Raw genomic sequence first — 22,052 nt, 5'->3', positions numbered from 1 at the left:
CTGGAGTGCATCATCCAGAGGTGGTCTGAGCTGGGATTTCCACTCAGCAGAGCCTGGCGTGAGGAGGCTTTGTAGCAACTACAGTGTTCTGTTTGGGGAGGCAGAGGTGTTCCAGATACACGGAACCATCATGGCAAAAATGTTTTTGGCACAGAGGTAACCACCTCTCCTTCAATTCAAGTGTCACATTTTACCCGCTTGCAGTTTCCTGCTTGTATGTTTTGGCTTTTGCCCAGCACCTCCGGGCTATGTGTGCTCATCTGGTTTTGATAAAACATTGAACTTAGACAATACATCTTCTTGGACATTTCTTCCTGTTAGATTCAAGTGTGATACAAAGCAACCAGTACTTGATCAGTAGCAGACACTGTTTTTATCAAGCATTGTTGGATGTTCATTAGCCATGAAAGGACAGGAGAGAAAACTTGCCACAGGACAGGTTGGTGCTTCTCCTTCCCCAGCCACCTCAGTGGCTGTCCATTGGGTGCTCTTTTGAAGCCCATGTTCACATACCAGGCTACAATACCCAAATTATTTGGCTGGTGTTTGTCTTGCCTCTTTTATTGTCTTGTTAGAGTGATAAGAGAGATAAAAATGCCCATGGGATTTTGAACAGTGGCAGACGAATGGGAGTAGTAAACTAATTAAAAATCATCTCCTCATCGTGACATTTAGGTAGCATTTGAGAATGCAGTGCAGTAAAATATTGGGTGCAAAGATGAATAAAAATAGCATTTCTCATGGTGTACCCAAGGAGCACGTGTGACCTCTGATATGACTGTGAGTCACTCACCCTCTGTACCACACTTCATATGCCTGATATATGCAAGGCAATGATGTGCCACATCCATGCTTATTAGACAGTGATCTAAAATGTGAAGAAAGGCATTTATCTCGCTGAAGTCCATCTGTCTGCCTGTCTCCTTTTCACCAGTCACCTGGGCTGCCCTTAGAGGAGGGAGAAGGATGTCTGGATGTCTCCAGAGGCTGAGCTTCCCTGCCTGATTTGTATGCCTGGCAAGCAGACCAGAGGTTGCTGTGTCACCACATGGTGTTAGTGGTGCTCAGTGAACATGGGATGGCTGCTGTGTCCCTGTGTTAGCACCATCCCTCATGGAGAAATCGCCTAAATTCCAGTCCCAGGGGAGTTCTGCCTTCCAGCAGGGCAGTGCCCCTGGCCTGTCCTGCTGGGCTGGGCACAGGAGCTGCTGTTGGGGATCCTGGTGTTGTGCCAGGACAGCAGCTCCCACAGCCCTTCCTGTGGTGCTGATTGTCAGTGCTGGCACCCAGTGTCCAGCTCACAGCTCTTCCAGCAGGAGGGAAATGGGTGACACTCCATGAAAACCTTCTGGATAAATTGCTCCTCATGCTGTTGGGAAGCCTGATTTGCCCAGGTGGATAAAAGACGCTCAGAGGCTTTAGCCTGACCCCAGGCTCTGACAGATGTGTTTATCCAGCATGAGGGAGGCTGGAGGCACTGCAAGGACCTCTTTGTTCTCAGTTTTTTTATCTCTTCATGTCTCATCTCCCTTCCTTCCCCTGGTGGACTGAGATGAAAGTTGTGTGCACCCCTCTGCAAGCTGCCTCAGAGATCCAATTTAAATACCTCATCCTTGGAGCATATGGGAGGGTTGAGCCATTGAACCTATTCCATGGAGGTTACAGTCCCAGAGCTTTTTTTGTCTTGTTTCTGGGATTATGGATATTCAAATCTGAGATTGGACACTTAAATTTTATGGGAAAGGCTGGTAGAACTTAATGTGCACTTTGGTTTTCAGCAGATTTTGCTCAATGTGGAACTGAGTTTTGCCGTCTTGATGCAATACTATAGTCCAATAAATAAATGCAGTAGAATCCCATTTAATTTGTATGAGTTGCACCCCTTAAATTCCTCAAGGCTATTTGAACAGATTACAAGCCAAACCCCGGAGTTTTTCCCCAGTTTTCCAGATGTGCAAATCCATCCTTGGATATTAAAAAAACCACTAAGTCTCATTATGTATTTTCTGTCTCTTGTATCATGACCAATTTGCTAGAAAAATCAAAGATCTGCTTCTTAGAATGTTGTTACTAACAAGTGTTTTCTTAATCGTATCTTAATCCTCAAAGACAGGAGGTAACTCTCAGAATAAGAGCTGCCTGCAGGTTTCTCAGTGACACTGAAATACCTGATAGACCTTCATTAAATCTATCTCCAGGTCCAGGGATTAGAAGTCAGCTGATAATTTTCATTAATGATACGAAGGATGAGAGGGAAATCCAACTTACACTCCCTGTATTGGTTGTTGTGATGATTGAAATGTGGTTTTATTTTAGCCTTTATCACATGGAAAAGAAGAAATACATAGCAGAGGTTCCATTTTTTTTGAAACGTCACTCATCTGAGCCATCTCTGGTGTAAAAAATGAAGTTGCTTTTACAGAAACCATACAAAACCATTGTCAGGGCTTATATGAAATACTGTTGTGTCCTAATAATAACTTCTAGCTGAAAAATTTTGGCATCCTGCAGCTTAGGAAAGGGTTTTAAAATTCACCTTCGGTTTTTGGGCAACAGGCAAAACATGTGGCTCTGTTTAGGAGCTATTTTCGTTAAAGCTTGACAATACAGGATGATAAAATACAGCTGCATTGTTTAAACTTTCAATTTAATTTCTGGTTTAGGTCCAAGCTGTTTCATCAATATGGCGCCATTCATTTCAAAACAAAGCCCTTGGAAGGGTCTCCATTACCCCACCATTGATCAAGAGGGTGTTAAAATGTAGAGCCTAATTATATTCCTGGACTGTTTGGAATTCCAAAATTGGATTTTTATAACTGTCAAATTTGCAATCAGGGTAACTTTCCATGACAATTAGTCAGAATTATTAGTGCTTTTCTTTGCCAGGGAGTTATAACTAATGGTGGTGGCTCACTTTTCAAGGCTCAGTAAGTGTCAAAGGCAACATATATCTTACAGGAGAACCATTTGACTGCAAAATTGTCTTCACTGAACTGCACCCGAGCCTCTACTACTGTTACAGTCATTTTTATCAGTCCTCTAGGGCTGAGTTGTGGCTACAACCTCTACTGCAAACTCTGCACATAGAATTAACCACTGGCTTCTGCCTTGCTGCAAGATGGGACTCAAGAAATTGTGACGTGAGGAAGTTCATCCTTGAGTATTTCACTCAAGCTTACCTTGGTGAGGGCTGGTACTCAAAAGGCTGCTGATTTTGGTCAATTATTGCCTTGAATATTTAAAATGAGCCAAGCAGAAGCATCTTTGCAACCTGTCTGAGGAAGGCTAAATCCTCTCAGCCTGATACATGACTGGCAGATACTGTGTGTAAGGTTGAGTTTGTGCTAAACTTGAGATGTTTGCCCAGGTGGGAATTCCTTCTTGGTACAGCTCTATGAATGTGATACAAAATATTCAAGGGAAAAAAATAAAGGAGAACACAGGTACAAAAACAAGCAAAGCCAAACCCAAAGGGATTAAAGCTGAGGTATCCACCCCATGTGCAGATGTGGTTCTTCAGCCCAAATGCTGGTGCATGAGGGCATTTTCTCACAGGAGAGCAAACACTGGCAGAAAAGAGCCAGCACTGACTTTTGCCTCCTGTGCAACATCAATTTTGGAGGCATCTGTTCAAGATGCTGATGACCTTCTGCTGGTATCAACAAATTTTTGTCATCAGCTTCAAGCTTTAGATGGAGCAGTAACTGTGAGAGCTGCCTCAGCATGGCAGGCAATGACCACATCTCCATCCTTGCATGAGTTAAACGAGCCCCACATCACCCCTCCACGTGCCTGCTCCTCCTCCCAGCCTGCTCTGCCCTTTCTGTCCCACTGCCACAAGTGGAACAGCCATGTGGTTTAAGGAATTGATCTCCTTGAAAAATAATCAATTACTATTTACCAGACTGGGTTATTTTTCATCTTTCTCCTTCTTGTCTGGCAGTGTCCCTCCATGAGGTGCAGACACTCATTCTAAAAACAAAGGTGCCAACTCAAACCAGTTAAACTTAAGCACAAATGCTGTGCCAAACTGGTGCCAAACGATCGCCTCTGGTTTTCCCCAGGCAACCAGAGCCTGCCTTTTCTCTGAGGACATCACTTTTTCTCTTAGAACTTTTCTGTTTCTTCTTAGAACAACTCTTGTTCTCTTAGAACACCTGGAACATCTCTGTGTCCACTGACATATATTTACCTGGACAGTCATGTGATTGTTTTTGACAAAAAGATCTGGAATTTAGCTTTATTGATACAGGTTCCAAGTTGCTCATACCCCTAATCCTGCAGAATGTTTGCTCTGGAAGAAACAGGGATTGTACTCAATTTTGCTTAATTAAATCAACCTAAACTAATTGTCAGCTAATAAAACAGTGTTGGTCAGCTCATAAAACAGAAATGAAGATTAAAAGAGCAGTTGCCATGAACAGGTGGTAACTCTGTTTCCAAGTTAGACCACATTACTCTCTGGCACAGAATCTCTGAGAATGCCTCATATTCCAGGTTTTTTTTAAAAAAAATGTTTATGAAACTTATAAAATATAGAGCTCATTTTATAACCAGTTTTCTGTCTCACCTGCCAAGAGCAGTGGGGGTTGAGCCAGCATAAGGCAGATGCAGAGTTTTAGGCAGATGTCCAGAAATGGATTCTCTGCACAGGGCTGTGGAATAGATTTCTACCTTTGACTGGCCTTTCTGTTGCAATTCTGAAGATTTAGTTTTTTTCTTTCTTGTTGCTTTTACAGGAAAGACCTAGTAAACATTTTTTTAATGTCATTGATCTTGACCTGACACTGTTGTGCAAAGGGAGAAACTTTCTGTTCTCATTGTGGATGCTGTTTCACTCAAGATGGATCTTGAGTTAGTTAACAGGATCCCTCTGGATTTGGCCTTTAGTATTTTTGTTGACTCTGCAAATCTTGCAGAAGGCATTAAACATTTATCTAATTTCATCTGGAAAGGACTAAACTGGAATCTTTCTCTGCTTCTCAAAGTAGAAGCAGAACTCGGTGGTTTGAACTTGCTGTTAATGGTTGAATGATGAAAGAAAATTCATTGCATAGTGATTATTCCATTATTTGGATAAGAGTGAAAACCATGTGGTTTTGAGCATTTTGTTATGGTAATGTGGATGCTCTGTAGTGGTGCAGGGCTTCCAGCACCAAAGAGACTTCCCATTTTCTGTGAAACCCATTCCCAAAATCTCTTGCAGGATGTGCTTGGTTGATCTTATGTTAAGTCTTCAAATGTGAAAGACAAGAATAATTTTCTTTGCCTTCACTCAGGATCAACGTGCTGCCTTGATGCAGCTCCTCAGGCTGCACTGACAGTCTCAGAGCAAAGGGGAGCCTTCTGCCAGGCCTGGGGCTAAAATGGGAAGCTTGATTCTTGTTTCTCTGCACTCCTCTTGCAACTGATGTGTCCTTCCCTGGCATGGAGGGCAGCTGTTGTGGCCAAGGGTAACCAGATTTTAGGCTCTTTTAGACCTGGCTGTGCTGGTACCTGACCTGGATAAGAGAGAAGGATGTGAGAAGGATGCAAGGCTGCCCTGCTGACTGTGCTGGGAGGTGGAGAAGGTGCTGGAGCTGCATCCCAGTCCTCAGCTGCAATCCTGTGGCTGCTGTAGCCAAGGCAATGAGCAGGTTGGGTGGGACTGGTTTTCTGTGAAGCAGGGCATTACTGTGGCTTGCTGCAGTCTTAAGGCAGACCTATAAAAAGAGGAAAGAGATTTTGACACCCATCACATCTGACATGATTGGGAGCTGGAGTATCTGGAGGGAGGTTTCTGTGGAAGGCTGGGACTGCCCTGCATGGTTCCTGCTGCAAAACTGGTCCTGGCCCTGCAAGAGGAAGGGCTCACTCCATCAAAGCCATGGTTTCTATGCTTGCACTTGAGTGGCCCTGAGATCCAGCCAGGCTGGCCTGCCTTAGGCTGTGTCTCAGAGCCCTCCTGCCCACTCTCTCCTGGACATCCAGAGATGGGCTTGCATCATGAGCTGGCACAGCTTGGAGTCCCCTGGCAGGGGGGATGCAGGAAAGGCTGCAGCATGGCCATCACCTTGTCCCTCCAGGATTTCCTAGAGGCAAACACTGCTGCCTGGCTCCCACTGCTTGGGTTGGTGGGAGGAGAAGTGCTGTGAGCAGCGCAGCACAGCCTTTGGTTGCTCATCTCAGAAAAACCATGGTAGGGATTTATGGCAACATGCCCTCAGGGGTCTGATTTACCATGTCCTTGCTGAATCAGCATCACTGAATCCCAAATCTTGGATTAAAGTAGCTGAAAAGGTTCCCCACACTGGCAATCCTGTCTTGGGGTCAGGTTCTGCTGAGACAGGATTTCTTTAAGGGAAAGGGAAAAAGATGGTGCTGGAGTTCATTCTGGGCACTTTTCTGTTCATCCACATGTCCCAGATTTGTCCAGCATTATGAAAACATCTGCTGGGAGTCATACCAGTAGTCAAGTCTCTATTTATTTTCCTCAAAGAATAGGTTTAGGGGGAATGTCTCACTGGCTGTAGGACTGGCCTTGGCCCATTATCACTGCTTGTGTGCTTTAAAGCTTGAGTGACACAGCAGAGCTGGAGGAAAGTTAAAGCATCATCCTCCAAAGAAATGTGTGTGGGCTTCAGTGACTCTGTGAGGGTCCAAAGGGACTCCATACATTGTCCAGACTTGCACTGGTGTAAATGCACCAGCATCTCCTGTTCCTCCCTGTGGGGATGAGTAGGAGGACTGTGAGCAAGTTGGCTGCTCAGCTTCCCAGACCTTCGCACAAAACCATCCAGGACCCCAAAATAACAAAAACCACGTTCAAAGCAATTATGTGATCTTATTTGATTGGTTTTAATGTGATGTTTCTAGACACTGGTACAACATACACACTCTTGTAAATTCTTGTAACAGTTGTTTGCAGTTAGTATCTTCAAGAAGGTTTAGATGGTTTTATGTGTGCTGATCATGACTAATATCCATTACTTCAGTGGGACCGTCACCCTCTGCTGCTGAGGGAAGTTCTTCCTACTAAGACAATTATTTTCTCAGCTTGTTTAGCATTTTTCTTTTCCCTTTTATTACCCTTTTATTCACAAAACACAGATACTGATTTGCTCATATATTTCCAGATGAAATTGCTTTGTGGTTCACAGACTTAAATAATTAGGTCTTCACAGACCTCAGACTGGTTATAAAGGCAGTTGGAATCATCATCTCTGGCTTTACACTTGGAAACAGAAAATGTCTGTAGAGGGAAGGTGACCAAACCAGCTGGAGTCTGTCTTTGGCAGAGCTGGGGGAGGACACTCCCTCTGAAGTGTACTCTGATTTTCTGAGCATTAGGAGATGTTTCTGTGCCCATACTGCTGAAGGCCTTCCCCCCACCTTTATTCCATCTCTTCTTGTCACAAACATCATTTTTAGCACATGCACCAGCTGCTGGAAAGGTGCTGGATTCTTCTCCCATGGCTCAGCCAACACAACAGCAGCTGCTCTCCCTCCTTGCACCTGGGACCATTTTTCCCCCGTTGTGCGTGATGGAAGCAGCCACTGCCGTTATCCCAAAAAACCAGCCCAGATCCAAACACTGCCCCTTTTTCATTGAGCTAGAGTGGATGCTGCAGCCTGTGTCCTTCACGAGGTTTGTCTGAGGTTGTGTTTCTTGGAAGCATCATCTGCAGAGGAGTCAGGGGCTGTTTCAGGGCTGTCCCAGCCCTTGGGAGGGTGGTGTGTGCTGTGCATGCCAGGGGTAGCTGCTGGCACAGGGGCAATGGAGCCACTTCCATTCCAGCTGAGTGAAGTTTTCCTCTGCTGAGCCAGAGCAGCACAGGGTGAGGGTTTGCCACGAGCTCAGTGACAACTCCTTGTCTCCCCTGCAGGTTCCTCTGGCCGCCAGCTCGGCTCCTTTCCCAGCCAGGACCGTAAGTGGTACCCGGAGAGGCAGAGCCCAGAGCTGGGCTGTGCTCTGTGGGAGGGGGGCTGTGCCAGCCAGGGCTGTCCTTTGCTTCTGGGGAGAAGCTTGTGGGAGGGGGGGGGGGGTGGGTCTGTGAGTCTCTATCTGCTCTTTGCCTCAGTTTCCTTCAAGAATCTGGAAAAGGGAGCTGGGAATGGCCTGCTTCTCTCTGGGAACTGCCCAGGTGCTACCTGATGAGCACTTGGGAAGGGCCCTCCTGTTTCCACTTTCCTCCTTTTTGCTTGGGTCACTGCCTGAGAGAGGACACCAGGCTCCTGGGGCTGTCCTTGCCATTAAAACTCATGCCTCTCCCCAGCCTGCTTATGCTTCTCATCAATCTTTTGGGGTGGCATGCTGAGAAGAGCCAGGAGGGGGTTACTTGATGAAGTGAGTACTCAGAGGGAGGGTGGCTGTGGTTTTATCTGCAGTTGCAGGCTCTTCCATGAGGAGAAAGGTTCCTGAGCCACTGGCATCCAGCAGCCTGGTGTCTCCTCGTGTCTTGTGTTGGAAGAGCCTCCCCTGAGAAAACCAAACTGGTTTTAAAGGTTGAAAGTGAATGAAAGCTGATTTGTTGCTTGCTGGTGCATGAGCTGTGTGTCTCCAAACTGATGTTAAAACATCACTTGAAAGTTCTCTGGTGCAGATGCAAAAGCTCAGCCAAGGTTTTAAATTCTAAAATGTTTCTCCAGTGATGGTTAATCAATGAAAAGCAGGAATTTACATGGGAGTCTTTGTGCCTGATGCCACATGCAGGTTTTGTGGAAGGTGAAAATCGTGGCAGCTCTGAAGCAGCACATGCTGAGTTATCCCAAGTGCTGGGTTGTGAAGGCAGTGGTGTTACAGGGCATGAAGTGCTCTCACTGCTCTGCCTCTCTGCTCTCCTTGCTGAACACACACTCAGCAGAAAAATCCATGTCCCACTGCCCAGAAGCTCCTATGAATCCTCAGATTAGGACAAGCCCCAGCCTTCTGCCCCACCCTCTATGAAGTTGTGCTTCTTGCTGTAGCCACAGTTCACGTCTGTGTGCTCTGCCCAGGGGTGTCACAGAACATGCTGCTGATTCCTCATGGAATGGCTGTCCAGGCTGGAATTGGCCCTGGGTCCCAGGCACAGCTGGAAGAGTGGGATGCAGTCAAGCAGGGCAGAGAGGGTGGCCTGGGAAGGATCTGTGTTAAATCTGCAGTGCTGCATCCCTTGGATGGGACCCTGAAGATGCCTAACACTATTCCCAGTGCTCACTATGGAGACCAGAGGACATTTGGAGTGTGTAACAGCTTCCTTAAAATTCTTACTGTATCAGGGAAAAAAAAAATCAATGTCTGAATAGAGAAACCAGCTCAATCCTTCTGGGAGGGAAGGATCCTTCAGTTCTTGTTTCTATCCTTATTCCCTTTCCTACTCTCTGCCATGGTTTGGGATGCTATTGCATCTGTTATTGTTCTGTTAACTTGGCCATGTCCTGGATCACAAATGCACTTCATATCACCGTGATCCTCATGTTGGAATTGCCATGTGGAGGAACCAATGACGTGTCCAAGGGAAAGTACTCTGTCAGCAGAAGTTATATCTACATTTTCTGCAGTCCTTATTATTGGTCCTGCCACAGACCACTCTTAGTTCTGGATTTTTAAAGTGGTGAAACTTTGTGCTTCAGTTTCTCCCTTGGTGGCTGTGCCCTTTTCAACATCTGTCCTGTTGGGTATTCAGAGAGAGCACGAAGAGTCCTACCCTTGCACACCACAGCCCTTGGAAGGGCAAGATATTAAATAATTTTTTAAAATGAGGTTTACACCACTGTGCACTTTCACACCCTTTTAAGGCTTCAATCCAGGCAAAATCTAGTGATGCTGTTATTCTGCTAATGTGACAGCAGGTTAGAGAATATGGGCTGGGTGCTCTTGATGGTTGTGATGGGTGTTTAGGATGCTCTGAACACCTTTCCTACAAACACAGGGTGAGAGAGCTGGGGTTGTTCAGCCTGGAGAAGACTCCAATGAGACCTTGGAGCCCTTTCCAGTGCTTAAACAGGGCTTATAAAAAGGAAGGAGTGAGACTTTTTATTCAGGCAGATAGTGACAGAACAAGGGGCAATGGTTTCCCCTCAAAGAGGGAAGGTTTAGATTAGATAGGTAGGAAGAAATCGTTCCCAGTGAGGGTGGGCAGGCCCTGGCACAAGGTGCCCAGAGCAGCTGTGGCTGCCCCTGGATCCCTGGGATAGTGGAAGGTATCCCTGCCCATGGCAGGTGAGTGGAACTGGATAATCTTTAAGTTCCCTTCCAACACAAACCATTCTATCCTTCTATGATTTATAGGCTGGTTGGATTGTCAGGGTTGTTTTGATTGTGGAGGGAATCCTCCTTCTTGACAATCTGGCCTGGGATTCCTCTTGTTGCCCAGTGTTTGAAGGTTTCATTCCATGGCTTGATTTTAGTCATTCAGCTTCCAAATGATACCCTGATTTTAGGATGTGGGCTAAACCCTTTGGAAATGTAGGGCCAGGCAGGAAGGCAGAGGCAGAATTGCTTGGACATGGTTATGGGCTTTTTCTACACCTTGGTGATCAGCATCCCAATACTTTGGGATTGTCCCTTCAGGCAAGGTGGACAGGTAATAACAGTGTTACGTTTACCACTGGGAGGCTTACAGAAGTGTGAGCTGCTGCTGTATTTCTCAAAGGTACAGGAAAGTCTCTGTGTTTTCTTTCACACTGCAGCATTCCTTGTGGGCTCCTAAGCACTGCAGTACAGAGAAATCTGCAGATGCTTCTGGCTGCACTCAGGCACTTCCAGCCCTTCCCAAGGTGGGTGTCTCTGCCTGGCCTTTGCTATTGGCTGTTTCTGAGGCTTCAGCCCATTAGAAACTTTAGTTTCAGGGAGTGAAGTGGAATTTAAACTATCTGAATATAGTCCTTTGTGTCAAATCAAATGATTTGTTAAAGTGAGGCCAGATTTGTAGGGAGAATCAATCTTTTTTATTGGATCAACCGATGTGGAAAAAGCAGACAACTTTCAGGCATATTAACCCTTCTGCTTGCCTGTGTTTGTATTCCAAGAATGAAGAGACCTATGTGCCAGGCCAGGCTGTGCTTTAGGCTGTGCATTCACTCTGACTGTTCCTCAACAGTCTTGGTCTGAATACAGGCATGGGTGGTATTTTGGGTGTCCTTGTACACTTTTTGTGGAGAAAGACTCGTCTCCCTCTGTGTTTGGACACTAGATGTTACTACAGAACAGATAATGTGCTCTGCTCTGCAGCCGACTCATTGTGCAAGTCTGGGGCTAATTACTGAATCCCTGTGTGCCTCGATTTCCATCTGTAAAATGTCACAGATGCCCACCATTCATAAATCGCTTTCAGATTTCCAGATGAGGTGCTGTGTAAGTGTAGAACAGCATTAGTTTATGCATATTGTGCTGGAGGATAATACAAACCACATGCAGCAGAGGAGCCTCACAGATGTGTCTCCTTCCACTGCAAAAGGCAAGGCCCGGGCTGATGATTTAGCACAGCATTAATTGGATTGAAATAGGAGATTGCTTTTGTACTGATGCAATTGTCACCGTTAAAGTCCTCATTTACCAATGGTTCTTGGAGGTAGCCCAGAGCTTCCCTGTTGAGGAGAGCTGCAGTGCCTTGCCATTGGAAGCACAGCAGTTCACAGCACCCGTCATTCCACACCTCTGGAAAGGGACTGGGCCATGGCTTGGTGGGAATGTGCATCTCCCTTGGCCTCCAGCTGCACTTAGCACGTTTTTTGCTGGCATTTCCTGATCTCCAAGCAGAAGCATTTCCAGTGCCATTCCTGGGTGTTGCACACACAAGAATCCCCATTTATTGATAAGAAAAGCTGTTCCCATGGCTGCGGGCGAGCGAGAGCCTGGCAGCTGTTCAGCATTAAGTCAATTCTCAAAGTTTAAAGGATTTGTGGGCTGTGATGGTTTGGGTTCAGGCAATTAACTCTGGTGAAGTGCCTGAGAGTGTCTTGCAGACACATTTCATGGAGAAAGATGAACTTAAACAGTTAAGAGCTTTGATTTGATTAAGTGCCCTCAAGTTTCTGTGTTGTGCTGTTGGAGCTAAACTCTCAGTGGGTACAAAACCTAGGAGCTCTCTAAATGCAGGAGAATTATGGTCGTTGCTTCCCACTGTAATCTGGCCCTGTGCTTGTTTTAAAGTGCCAAAATCACCCCTGTTGCCAGCAGCATCACGTGGCAGCAGGCACCAGTGACTGTACATCGGCTTCTAAAGCTCGAGCTGTGTTGTTTTAAAGCTCTGCTTGAAGCTTACTTGCCAGTGTATTATTGCCTGGTGCTCAGAAGTGACTATTGATGGTGTGGGGTTGGAGGGATGGAGGTGTCTCTGGAGGTATCCAGTTCCTTCTTGGTGTATTGCAGGCAAATTGCACCATTCTGAGTTTGTCCATTTTGGACTCGTTGGCTCTTCTCCCCGTTCCTCATCAGTGCTCAGAGGGAGGGTCAAAATTCATTGTCAAAACCTCCACAGCTGTAAGAGTAACGTGATATTGAGGCAGAGTGCGTGGGGTGACAGGGTGGGAGGGAAGATTGGCTGACACCCAGCCTTACCCAGGGCTTGCCATGTTCCAGGAGAAATCTCCCCAGATGCTTGGCCTTCATTCATGGGTCTAGACTTGGCATTTAAGGCATTTTTAGGGAGAGTTTCAGGGTGGAATCATTTAGAATCTCCAAATGAAGCTACTCAAACTGCCACCAACATGAGGTCTCTTAGGGGACACGCTGTGCTGCTCGTTGTTGGGCCCCTGTCGCAGGTCAGAGAAAGTGCAAATAGGCAAATGGTGATTAAAGGTTTGGTCCCATCAGAAAGTGAATAGAATCCCACATTTGGGAAGTATTTTGTGAGTTTTGGATTAAAACAACAGAATGAAGAAATCCTGGAAAACATTTAGATTTTGAATATCCTTTGATTTTTCAATCTAAAATGAGCTGGAGGTGTAGCTTCTTTAGAAGAGTTAAAAACCTGAAGCTGAAATTGAAATGTGCCTGGGCTAAGCCCAAGCAGGTATTTCCTTTACTAATTTTTCTGCACCCAGAAATTAACAAAGCAACAACAGAAAACAAACCCAAACAAAAAGTTCTTTGCACAGCTCCGTGCTCACTGCTAATGGGATGCAAGTGTTACCTTGTTCTTCACACTATGGAGACCAGAGGATGTGAGGGATTTGCTGGGTCCCCTGAAACCCCAGCATCCCTGGATGTCCTGGAGAGCAAAATCACAGCTGCAGAGAAATGTGGAAAGGATTCCTCTTCCTGCTGCTTGGATCTGTAAGGACCACTGCAGAGCTCAGGGGGATTTAGATAAAGGCCAGCAAGGGGTAATGAGCAGCATTAGCAGAGTGAGGGTCCTGGAGGGATGTCCTGTACCTGTATTTCAGCTCCCAAGGGCTCAGGGGTGGGCACTGGCCTTGTGCAGGGCAGGGGTGTTGGGTGAGGGCTGTGGGGGCTGTTCAGAGCCCCAGGGAGGGAGGGAGTGGGGGAGAATGGACAAACCATGGTGGGCTGAACCTGAGGCTGAAATGCTGACATGGGAAATCAAACCTTTGCAAAAGTGCCCGTGCCAATAGTAATAATAACAATCATCATCATCATTGTGCATGTGCTGGAGAAAGAATATGTAAACACATTCACAAAACTATTTTGATGTTCGGGGAGCCAAATTCTTCTGAATTCTGACCATCCTTTTCAGTAGCAGTAGTAAAGAGTTGTTTTCCTTATTGGTCTTTCAGCTGATTTTTTGTCTTGGCTAAAGGAACCCCGTGCTAAATGTTCTGGATGAGGAACAACTAGAGCTTGACTGAGCATCCTGAATGTCACAGGTTTGTGGGTTACAGGGACCTTGTACAGAGAAGAGGTGTCCAACCCTAGAGCTGCCCTACAGCTTTGCAGGCCCAAGTAATAAAACTGAAAGCAGGGGTAGAATTTGAGGTCAGAAATCCCAACTGGAAACAAGATGCGTATTTCCTATCCAGTGGTTAACTTTGGATGCAGTTCACTAAGAAAACCTTGGTTGTCTGGCTCTGGAGTGTCTTTATGAAACACAAACCCCAGCTCAGCACACGTTGTTTGGCTCAAGACTGTGAGAGATTCCCTGACCTGTGTTACACAGGTGCAGAACCAATATTGTGAGAGTCCCTGCAGACTTCACGGTGAGCCTGATTCAAATGTTTCCTTTTGTCCTGTCTGCTTCCTTATTTCATGTTACACTGCACTGTATTTTGACTGCATTTTCCCCCTGATTGCTTCTCCCAGCAGGGAAAAGCAGTCTGGTTTGTAAGGGATGTGAAGCCATCTCAATGTGAGATGAAGTTTTGAGTGTAATGGAATTTCTGTGCGTTCTGCACTGGGGTCAGGTCCTATGAAGTTTCTCTCCATGTCACAGAGCAGGGATTGAGGGAGAAATGAGTTTAGTTCAACGATGGTGGTATCAGACATGGGATTTAGGCACAGTGAGGACTGGCCCAGCTGTAGGAGGAGTGTTATCCCCTGGGAAGGAGCCCCAGACCCTGTGAACATCACACCCTCAGCTTCCTTGGCTGGAAAGTGTGTGGAATCCCTCTTTTAATTTGGGGACTTTTAATCTAGTTTAGATTTGCCCTGTCTTGCTGTGAGAGGTTTCTAGATACATATTGTTCATCCACCTGTGTGTCTTTATTTTCTGTCCTTTTATTTGCTTTGTCTGCTTTGCTGCCATGCCCTGTTACCCCTGGGAACCAGGGGAGGGTTTGTTTGGTGCAATGTCAAAATTATTGAGTAGCCCCAGTGCCACCAGCATCACTTAGAGCTCCAGGATCAGCAGCTCCAGTCAGCAAGGCTTTAGCAATCTCACACTGGACAGGTAAAATCTTTGTTTTCAGGGTAAATTCAGTTGGGCTGCATTAGTGAAATGTCCTTGGTGCTTGTAACAATCAAGATGATGCATTTCTATCCAAACATGTTGCATCAAAACCCAGCCATTCCCTGTTAAACCTTCCTCTGGCAGATAGAGATAGACTGAACACGGATCTCACAGCTGATGGTTGCCTGTGAGTAAATGATCTTGATCAAATTGCAAATGCTGATGGAGCACCAGCCTCACCAGCAGGATAGGGAAGAGCACAAACCCCCCAGGATGAGAGGAATTATGGATAAAATTAATGACTGGGGTGGGAGTGTGAAGGTGTGAAATCTTAAATAAAACAACATGAGTGATGTGAGCTGTTTAAGAATAGACCTGGGTAAATAATGGAGGGATATTGGCTTGATTTGCCAATTAAAAAAAAAAAAAAATTGCAAAGCAAAATTATTTGGGAGAATCTGAAATGGAAAATTTTAAGGTTTTGACACAGTGTAATAACCAAAATATGAGTTTGGGTCAACCAGAATAGTTTCTTTTGACCCAGACTAGACCATTTGCTTTCACTTAAGACTATTTAATTTGTTAATTAATTTTTAATTTGAGGGAGATTTGAAAAAAAATACCATTTGAAACTTAAGGCTGAAACATTTAATTCAGAAGGTATGAAAAATCATTTAAGAAAAAGACCTCTAGAGATAATACTGCAAAACTTTTAAAAAATGCACCCTTTTTTTTTACTTGAAACAAGGTACCAAATTTTGTGTAGCTTCTTGAATAGTAGTTGTTACTCCAACAACTTAGAGTAACTTGCACTTTGTGGTAAACTTTCTTTTCACTCATTTCACTCAGTTTTGCTAAGGTTTTTCTTACAGACATTTCAAAAGCACCAAATATCATGATAATGAAAAAACAGTTATTGTTTGTTTATGCAAAAAAACCCCCACTTTTCCTCTTTAAGAAGGAAAAGAAGAAAGTAGACACGAAAATGAAGTATGAGCACTTTACAAGCGGAAAAGGATCAGATAGCAGTTCTCATAAGAAAGGAAATCTGAGCTGCTTTTTAAAGATAGCCAGTAAAGTTAAGGGTAAGGGTTGTTATAATAGAGATATGAGAGACATTACAAATGGGGGAATTTTGGCAGGGATTGGGGTCTCATAGCAGAGATGGTGAATTATCTGGAATGAAGGTAAAAAGGCAAAAATATTCTGGAGGTGTTCTGTTTCATATTGATAGGCAACCTAATAACTCACAATTTCCAGGTGAAGATAAAACGTTCCAGCCTGCAAAATCCTGATGTGAAAACTGTGGGAAAGAACAAACCCCCTTTGGTCAAAGAGACCATCTCTAAGTTTCTCTGAGCTCCAGGTTCCTGATGTGTGAGATGTTTTAATTGTGCTAATGACCAGGCTCAGCAAGATGTCATGGGGCTCTGCCAGTCCCAGTCTGGAACCTGGATCTCAGAATGGTCTGAGCTGGAGGAGACCCACTCTAGAGTGACCAGAAGGGCACAGGTGTGCAAATGCCAGGTGAAAGGTGAGGCTGTGGCCAGGTTGGAGCATGCAAAGTTTGCAGGTCAGCCAGAACACAGATTTCACAGTGCAGCTGGACATGAGAAACGTTGAGAAGAAGAGGCACCGAGTGCACAGCTCTTCTCTGGGTTGGGTGACTTTGCCTTTCTGTCCCAGCATCATGGCTCTGACAGCCCCTGCCCATGGGGCCCTTCCCTTGCCACTGTCTTTGCCAGAAGGGGAAGGGGAGAGGCAGGCACTGGTCTCTCCTCTCTGGTGATCAGTGACAGGATCTGAGGGAATGGCCTGGAGCTGTGTCAGGGAGATCAGGAAAAGGTTCTTCCCCCAGAGGGTGCTGGCACTGCCCAGGCTCCCCAGGGAATGGGCACACCCTGAGGCTGCCAGAGCTCCAGGAGTGTTTGGACACTGCTCCAGGGATGCTCAGGGTGGGATTGTTGGGGTGTCTGTGCAGGGCCAGGGGCTGGACTGGATGATCTTTGCATCCCTTCCAACTCAGGATATTCTGTGGTTTACAATGCACACAGCAAGTAAATATCAGGGCAGTAAACAGAGCAGTGGAGTCTTAATGATCCTACACTAAACAAAAGTCAGTGATCTTCCCCTTGCAGAAACAGCTCCTGCTCTGGCTTTTCTGGGACTGGAGCTGTGGCCAGGGTCTGAGCCCTTCCCTTCCAGAGCTCTCCAGACCTTTGATTCCTGAGCCTTTTCTCCTCCATCCCTCCTGCCTGCTGTCAGCCCTCTGCCCTTCAGGGGCTCAAACCCCAGTGCAGAGCTGCACACACGGCCCCTTCTAAACAAGCACAATTAATAAAGCCTATCTAGCCAACATCTGACTCTCATTAGAGGAAATGTGTTGAAAAAACAGATCCCAGGTTGGCTGTGATTTATGGCTAGGGCCTGCTATCCTTCACAAGCACTGGCGAAAGCTTTTGCAAAGGGCCAGAACATAAACTACTTAAGGAAACTCAGTAACCATGTAAAAAGGCTGGAAGGGTCAAATCAGACAAATTAAAGAGAGGTGGAGATGCGAGCTCAGGCTGGCTGTCCCCCAGCTGAGGGCCACCTAGGTAGGCACACAAGATCTGTGCTCATATTTCTGCTGTGGAATTTGACTTGAAATTGCTCCTGTGCCAGTGTCAGAGAGTGTCACTGTTCTTTTTCTGGCTAAAGTGTGTGTATGTGTGTGCAGTAAGGGGGTGGAGGGGTCAGTGGTCTGGTGGTTTCTCTCAAGAGTATCAAATAAAACATCAGTGCATGAGATGCTGGGTGCTCACTGAGTTAATGGTGCTTCCCATTTTCCTTGGGAGTTTTGAGTTCATCCTTTTCTCTTTGCAAAGAAACATGGTTGACTGGGTGAATTTAGCCGAGTTCTTCCAGATTTGTTCTGAGACTGTTCTGAACTTGCTCTGAACACCTTGCAGGTGTCTGCTGAGAAAAGCTGGTCTCCTGATTACTTTGACAGACAAAATGTTCTTCCAACTGGACCTTCTCGAGCTGTGTGTCACTGATTTGTCAGGGCAGTGCAGCCCGAGCCGTGGCTCTGGTGGTGCAGGAGCTGCTCCAAGCAGTGCTGATGCTGCAGTTGCTGATGCTGCAGTTGCTGCACAGTCAGAGCTGTTGTGTTGAGTTTCATGGAGCTCCTGTTGCCTTCCCAGTGCTCCAACATGGGCTGTTGGCAGCTGTGGTTTGCTCCCCTGCCCTGGGGATAACCCAACCTGTCCTCTTTGTGCATGGCCATGCAATGGAAGTGATGGACTGGATCAGATGGAGAGCGAAGAGCTGCCAGGCAAGTTGTGTCACAAAAATCAAGTATTTCATTTGTGTCTCTGTGTTTGTGTTACATTTGGTCCTTTTTCATCCTTTGACCCTGGATCCTTTACAGGTCCTTTACAATAAGCTAACAATGGATGAAAGGAAAATGAGCCTAGGAGGGAAGTGTGTTGTTTGGAGTCTGAGCAGGTTGAAGCATGAGGTGCAGATGTGATTCTCATGTCCCCAAATCTGCCTGCTTGCTACGCCCCATTGCATTGCAAGGTTGAAGTTTCTTGTAATAGCAAAATATGGTCTTGAAAAAAACTGGCTGCAAAGACTTTATTTGTTTAAACAAAGGCTTTGTGATTCCAGAATTCTCTCCCCTTTCATATGCTATAAACCACCTCCTCCGCCTCCCCTCTGAAACACAAATTTTGGAGCAATCCATCAAGAAAAAGAGAGACAGAACCTTGATCCCTTGACTTCAGTTGAGCAGTGCGATTTATATCTACTGAGCATCTGGCTGTAGGGAAACCAAAAGCTCTTTTAATATTCTGCCGAGACTCAGGGTGTACAAATGAGCATGGGCTGTCAGAGCAGAGAAATTGGGCAGAGGTGCCAAGAGGTTTCTTTGCCTTTTCACACAAAACTGACCTGTGGCCCCATGGTGAAAGTTGGGCTGATTCTACTTTTACTGCCCTCAGTGCCACTGTGATAACTGTGCTGAAATAATTTGAGCCCTGTTGGTATCAGGTTATCACACTGCTCTTGTTAGGATTTCAATGAGGAGTTTGAAGACTTGTGGGCTTTCAGGCTTGAGAAGCTGAGGTGTGCAAGTATTTAATAATGAAATTACGCAAAGCAGGAGTGCCAGGTTAACAAGGTACCTGAAGCCATCATTCACTGCTTTGGGTCACTCACAGGGGTGTATCCAGCCTGGAAGCTCAGGCACAGGTCTGATGCCTGTTGGCAAAGGTGCTGCACTGGAGGCTCATCTTTAATCAAAGATGGGTTGAACGTGTCAAGCTTTGTGTCAGGGTTAAGGGGGTCACAGCTGGTACACAGTACCTGGGTTGTTATTTTCCAGCATGTGAAGTCTTCCATGTCTCCTCTGCATTAAAATTTTCCATCCCTCCAGTTACATTCCAGTTGAAAGGAGGGAATGGGAAGGGAGAGATGTGCTGGGACAGTAACTGTGAGACATGGTGGAGACAGACTGGCTGTCACAGGATATGCTGGTACTGTCTCATGTTCATTATCTCAATTATTTATCCTCCCTGCTGGAATATTTCTAAAACAAATCCTACCATGTGTTTTGAGGTTGGGATTCATAGAGTGAAATCACAACTCCTTTCTCAGAGTTTAGCTGGAAAAATACAAATCTGCCAACTAGGAATAGAAGGGAAATAAACTGTGGTTCTGTGTAGCAACAAGTGATGGATTTGTGCAGATATGGAAAGCGTCTGCTCTGCAGTCCCAGGTCAGAGAGTGTGTGCATTTGCCCCAGTGTTGTATTTGTTCCATGAGAAATAATGATGTGAGATTCTCAAGCTCTTTTTAATAACACAGATTGCTTTCACCCTGATCAGAAGATTCAGCTTCACAGTCCCAGGCCTTGGAATCACCAGCCATCAAGATTAGACACTAAATGCTTCAATGCATCGTGGTTAGGGAAGATATTTATTAGCTTGATTTGTCACCACCATTCTCAGCTTTCTGCAAGGACAGCTGTGGACCCCAGCCCCTGAACAGTCTGGTCCCTGGTGTGTTGTGAGGGAGCTTTGAATGGAGTGTCTGACACTGCAGCCCTGAGCATTCATCTCTGCTTTTGAAAGCCTTGTCTGCCTGTTGGTCAGATAAATAAATGTCACATGGATTTGTTGGCAGGACTCTTGCCTTAGTAAGATCTTTTGCATTAGGTTATCCACTTTCTGGATTATTTAACTGTCTTTTGGGCCCAGTCTAAGTACCTTGGGTGTGGATCTGGGTTTCCAGGCATTTCACAACAGAAAGGATCAGAGATCAAATCCAGCTTGAACTTAAGCAGTTCTCTTTCTGACCCAGGCTGTGTTTTCTGCCTGTTTCAACATCATGGACATGAAGATCATATTAGTACAAATATCACATGCAGTGACACTGCTGGTTTCTTTCTCTTCTGTCACTTTGTGCATTTAAATAAAACTTTTTCTGTTTCAAATGCGCCTGAGAGGGCTCCTTGAGACACTCTTCAAGAGCAGAGAGAGCTGCTAGACTGCTGCTGTCCCTGAACCTTGTCCTTCCCTTGGGGAGCTGGTTGATTCACCCCTGTGCACAGGGGTGGTACAAACACTTTTTTATGAGCTGAGCTCTCCAGAGGGACCTTAAGTGGTCAGTCCATCTCAGAGATGCAGAGATGGTTTTCAGACAGTTCAAGTCAGTCTGTCTAAACCTGTGGGAGTTACTAATATGTGCAAGCCAGAAGGAGGGAGAATAGGACTCTGTATTTTATTTGCTCTGTAACACATCTGGTGTGTCTTTGGCTCCTGGGAGCACTGGATTTATTCAGTCTTATCTTTCTGTGGGGATGAGCAAGATCAAAAGCCTGAAGCCAGTTACATACAGAAACCAATTCCCTGTTTCACACACCACAAGCAGATCCAGACCAAACAAGCCTCACCCATTTCCTCCCCCATAGGACAGTGCACCTATGGCACTTGCATGTTCATGGGTCAATTCAAGCCAAAAAATATTGCCCAAGATCTGTTGCAGAAAATAAAAATAAGCAAATGATATTTGCTGTTGGGTAAAAGAAAGTCCATGTCAGTATTGACCTGTGAGGAAATCCCTCCATCTGAGTGTTCCTGAAGCATCAGATGCTTTGTCTGCAAAATGTTGTGTATTATGAGGTGGAAGATCTGTGTCTGGATCCTTTGGGAAGATACACAGCTCCTCATAGACGGCCAGTGTGAGAATTCCTTTGGAAAGTGGATGCAGTGGGTTGCTGTTAGCACTCAAACAATCTTTTCAGCCTGTAAATCACCAGGGTGGAACAGCCCATCTTCCTGATCTTCCAAGCCATGCACTCAAATATTTGCATGGCTGAGAGCCACCAGGGCATGCAATGTGCTCCATAAAGAGACTGGAGAGGTCCCTTGGGGGGCCTTGTGCAACAGGGGACAAAGCTTGTTAGGGGGGACCAGTGGCCCCTGGAACAAGAGAAACTGAGTGCTCTCAAAAAATTATTGAAGGCACGATTGCAGAAAAGTCACGTCAAGCCAACAAATAGTCCCTGGAATTCTCCAGTGTTTGTTATCCACAAAAAAAACTTCCAATTAATGGAGATTGCTCCATGACCTCAGGAAAATCAATGAAATGGGTGTTCACTCAGGCCAAAATCCATGTCCACCCATTCCTTGCCATAGGGAATTTTTGGGCTCCCCCGGCATGCTCTGCATCATTGCAGCCTCAGCTGCACCTGAGCAGTCTGTTAGGGGCTCCAGGGCTACAGATGAACATTCCCAGCCCTGTGGAAACACCAGAGTTAAATACTTCCATGGCCAATCAATGAAACCAGGCTCTGGCCCCTCACACAGAGATGTATTTCTGCTCTATGGGACATGAGCTGTGATTCATCACCTGAATATGGATGGTTTATCCTCTGAAATGCTTCATGATGCAAATAATTTTCCCTTTTTGAGAACTGCTGGGCTTCAGGAGTCATGAGAGGTGAGAGGTCCAGTGTGGAAATCTTCTCTGAGAGCTGGGAGTGGGCAGCTCCACTTTGCTGCAAAGCACTGGGAAAGTGCCTTGTTGATGAAATTTCTGTTCAGGGCTTTTTCCTCCTTCACTCACTTTAAAATTGCTGAGATGAAACCAGAGGCAAAGCAGCAGGCCTTCTGTTTAGATAAGGAATGTCCTTTGGAGGGAGCAACCACTTCAACCTGCACTCAGAGCTCGTTCTGGCAATGTTTGTTCTCACTG

At 45.8% G+C, this 22,052-nt stretch overlaps 1 protein-coding gene across 1 annotated transcript in view; it reads left to right on the top strand.

Moving 5' to 3' along the window:
• COL26A1 (collagen type XXVI alpha 1 chain) overlaps positions 1–22,052 on the top strand; it is a 160,991-nt gene that overhangs the window by 101,353 nt on the left and 37,586 nt on the right. Inside the window, exon 4 of the mRNA XM_062507127.1 lies at positions 7,866–7,907. Within this exon, the coding sequence (XP_062363111.1) occupies positions 7,866–7,907 (42 nt within the window). The remainder of the gene's footprint in view (positions 1–7,865; positions 7,908–22,052) is intronic.

The sequence above is a fragment of the Cinclus cinclus genome, chromosome 22, assembly GCF_963662255.1.
Source record: "Cinclus cinclus chromosome 22, bCinCin1.1, whole genome shotgun sequence".
NCBI classification, from domain to species: Eukaryota; Metazoa; Chordata; class Aves; order Passeriformes; family Cinclidae; genus Cinclus; species Cinclus cinclus.
This window is presented reverse-complemented; position numbering and strand designations above follow the sequence as displayed.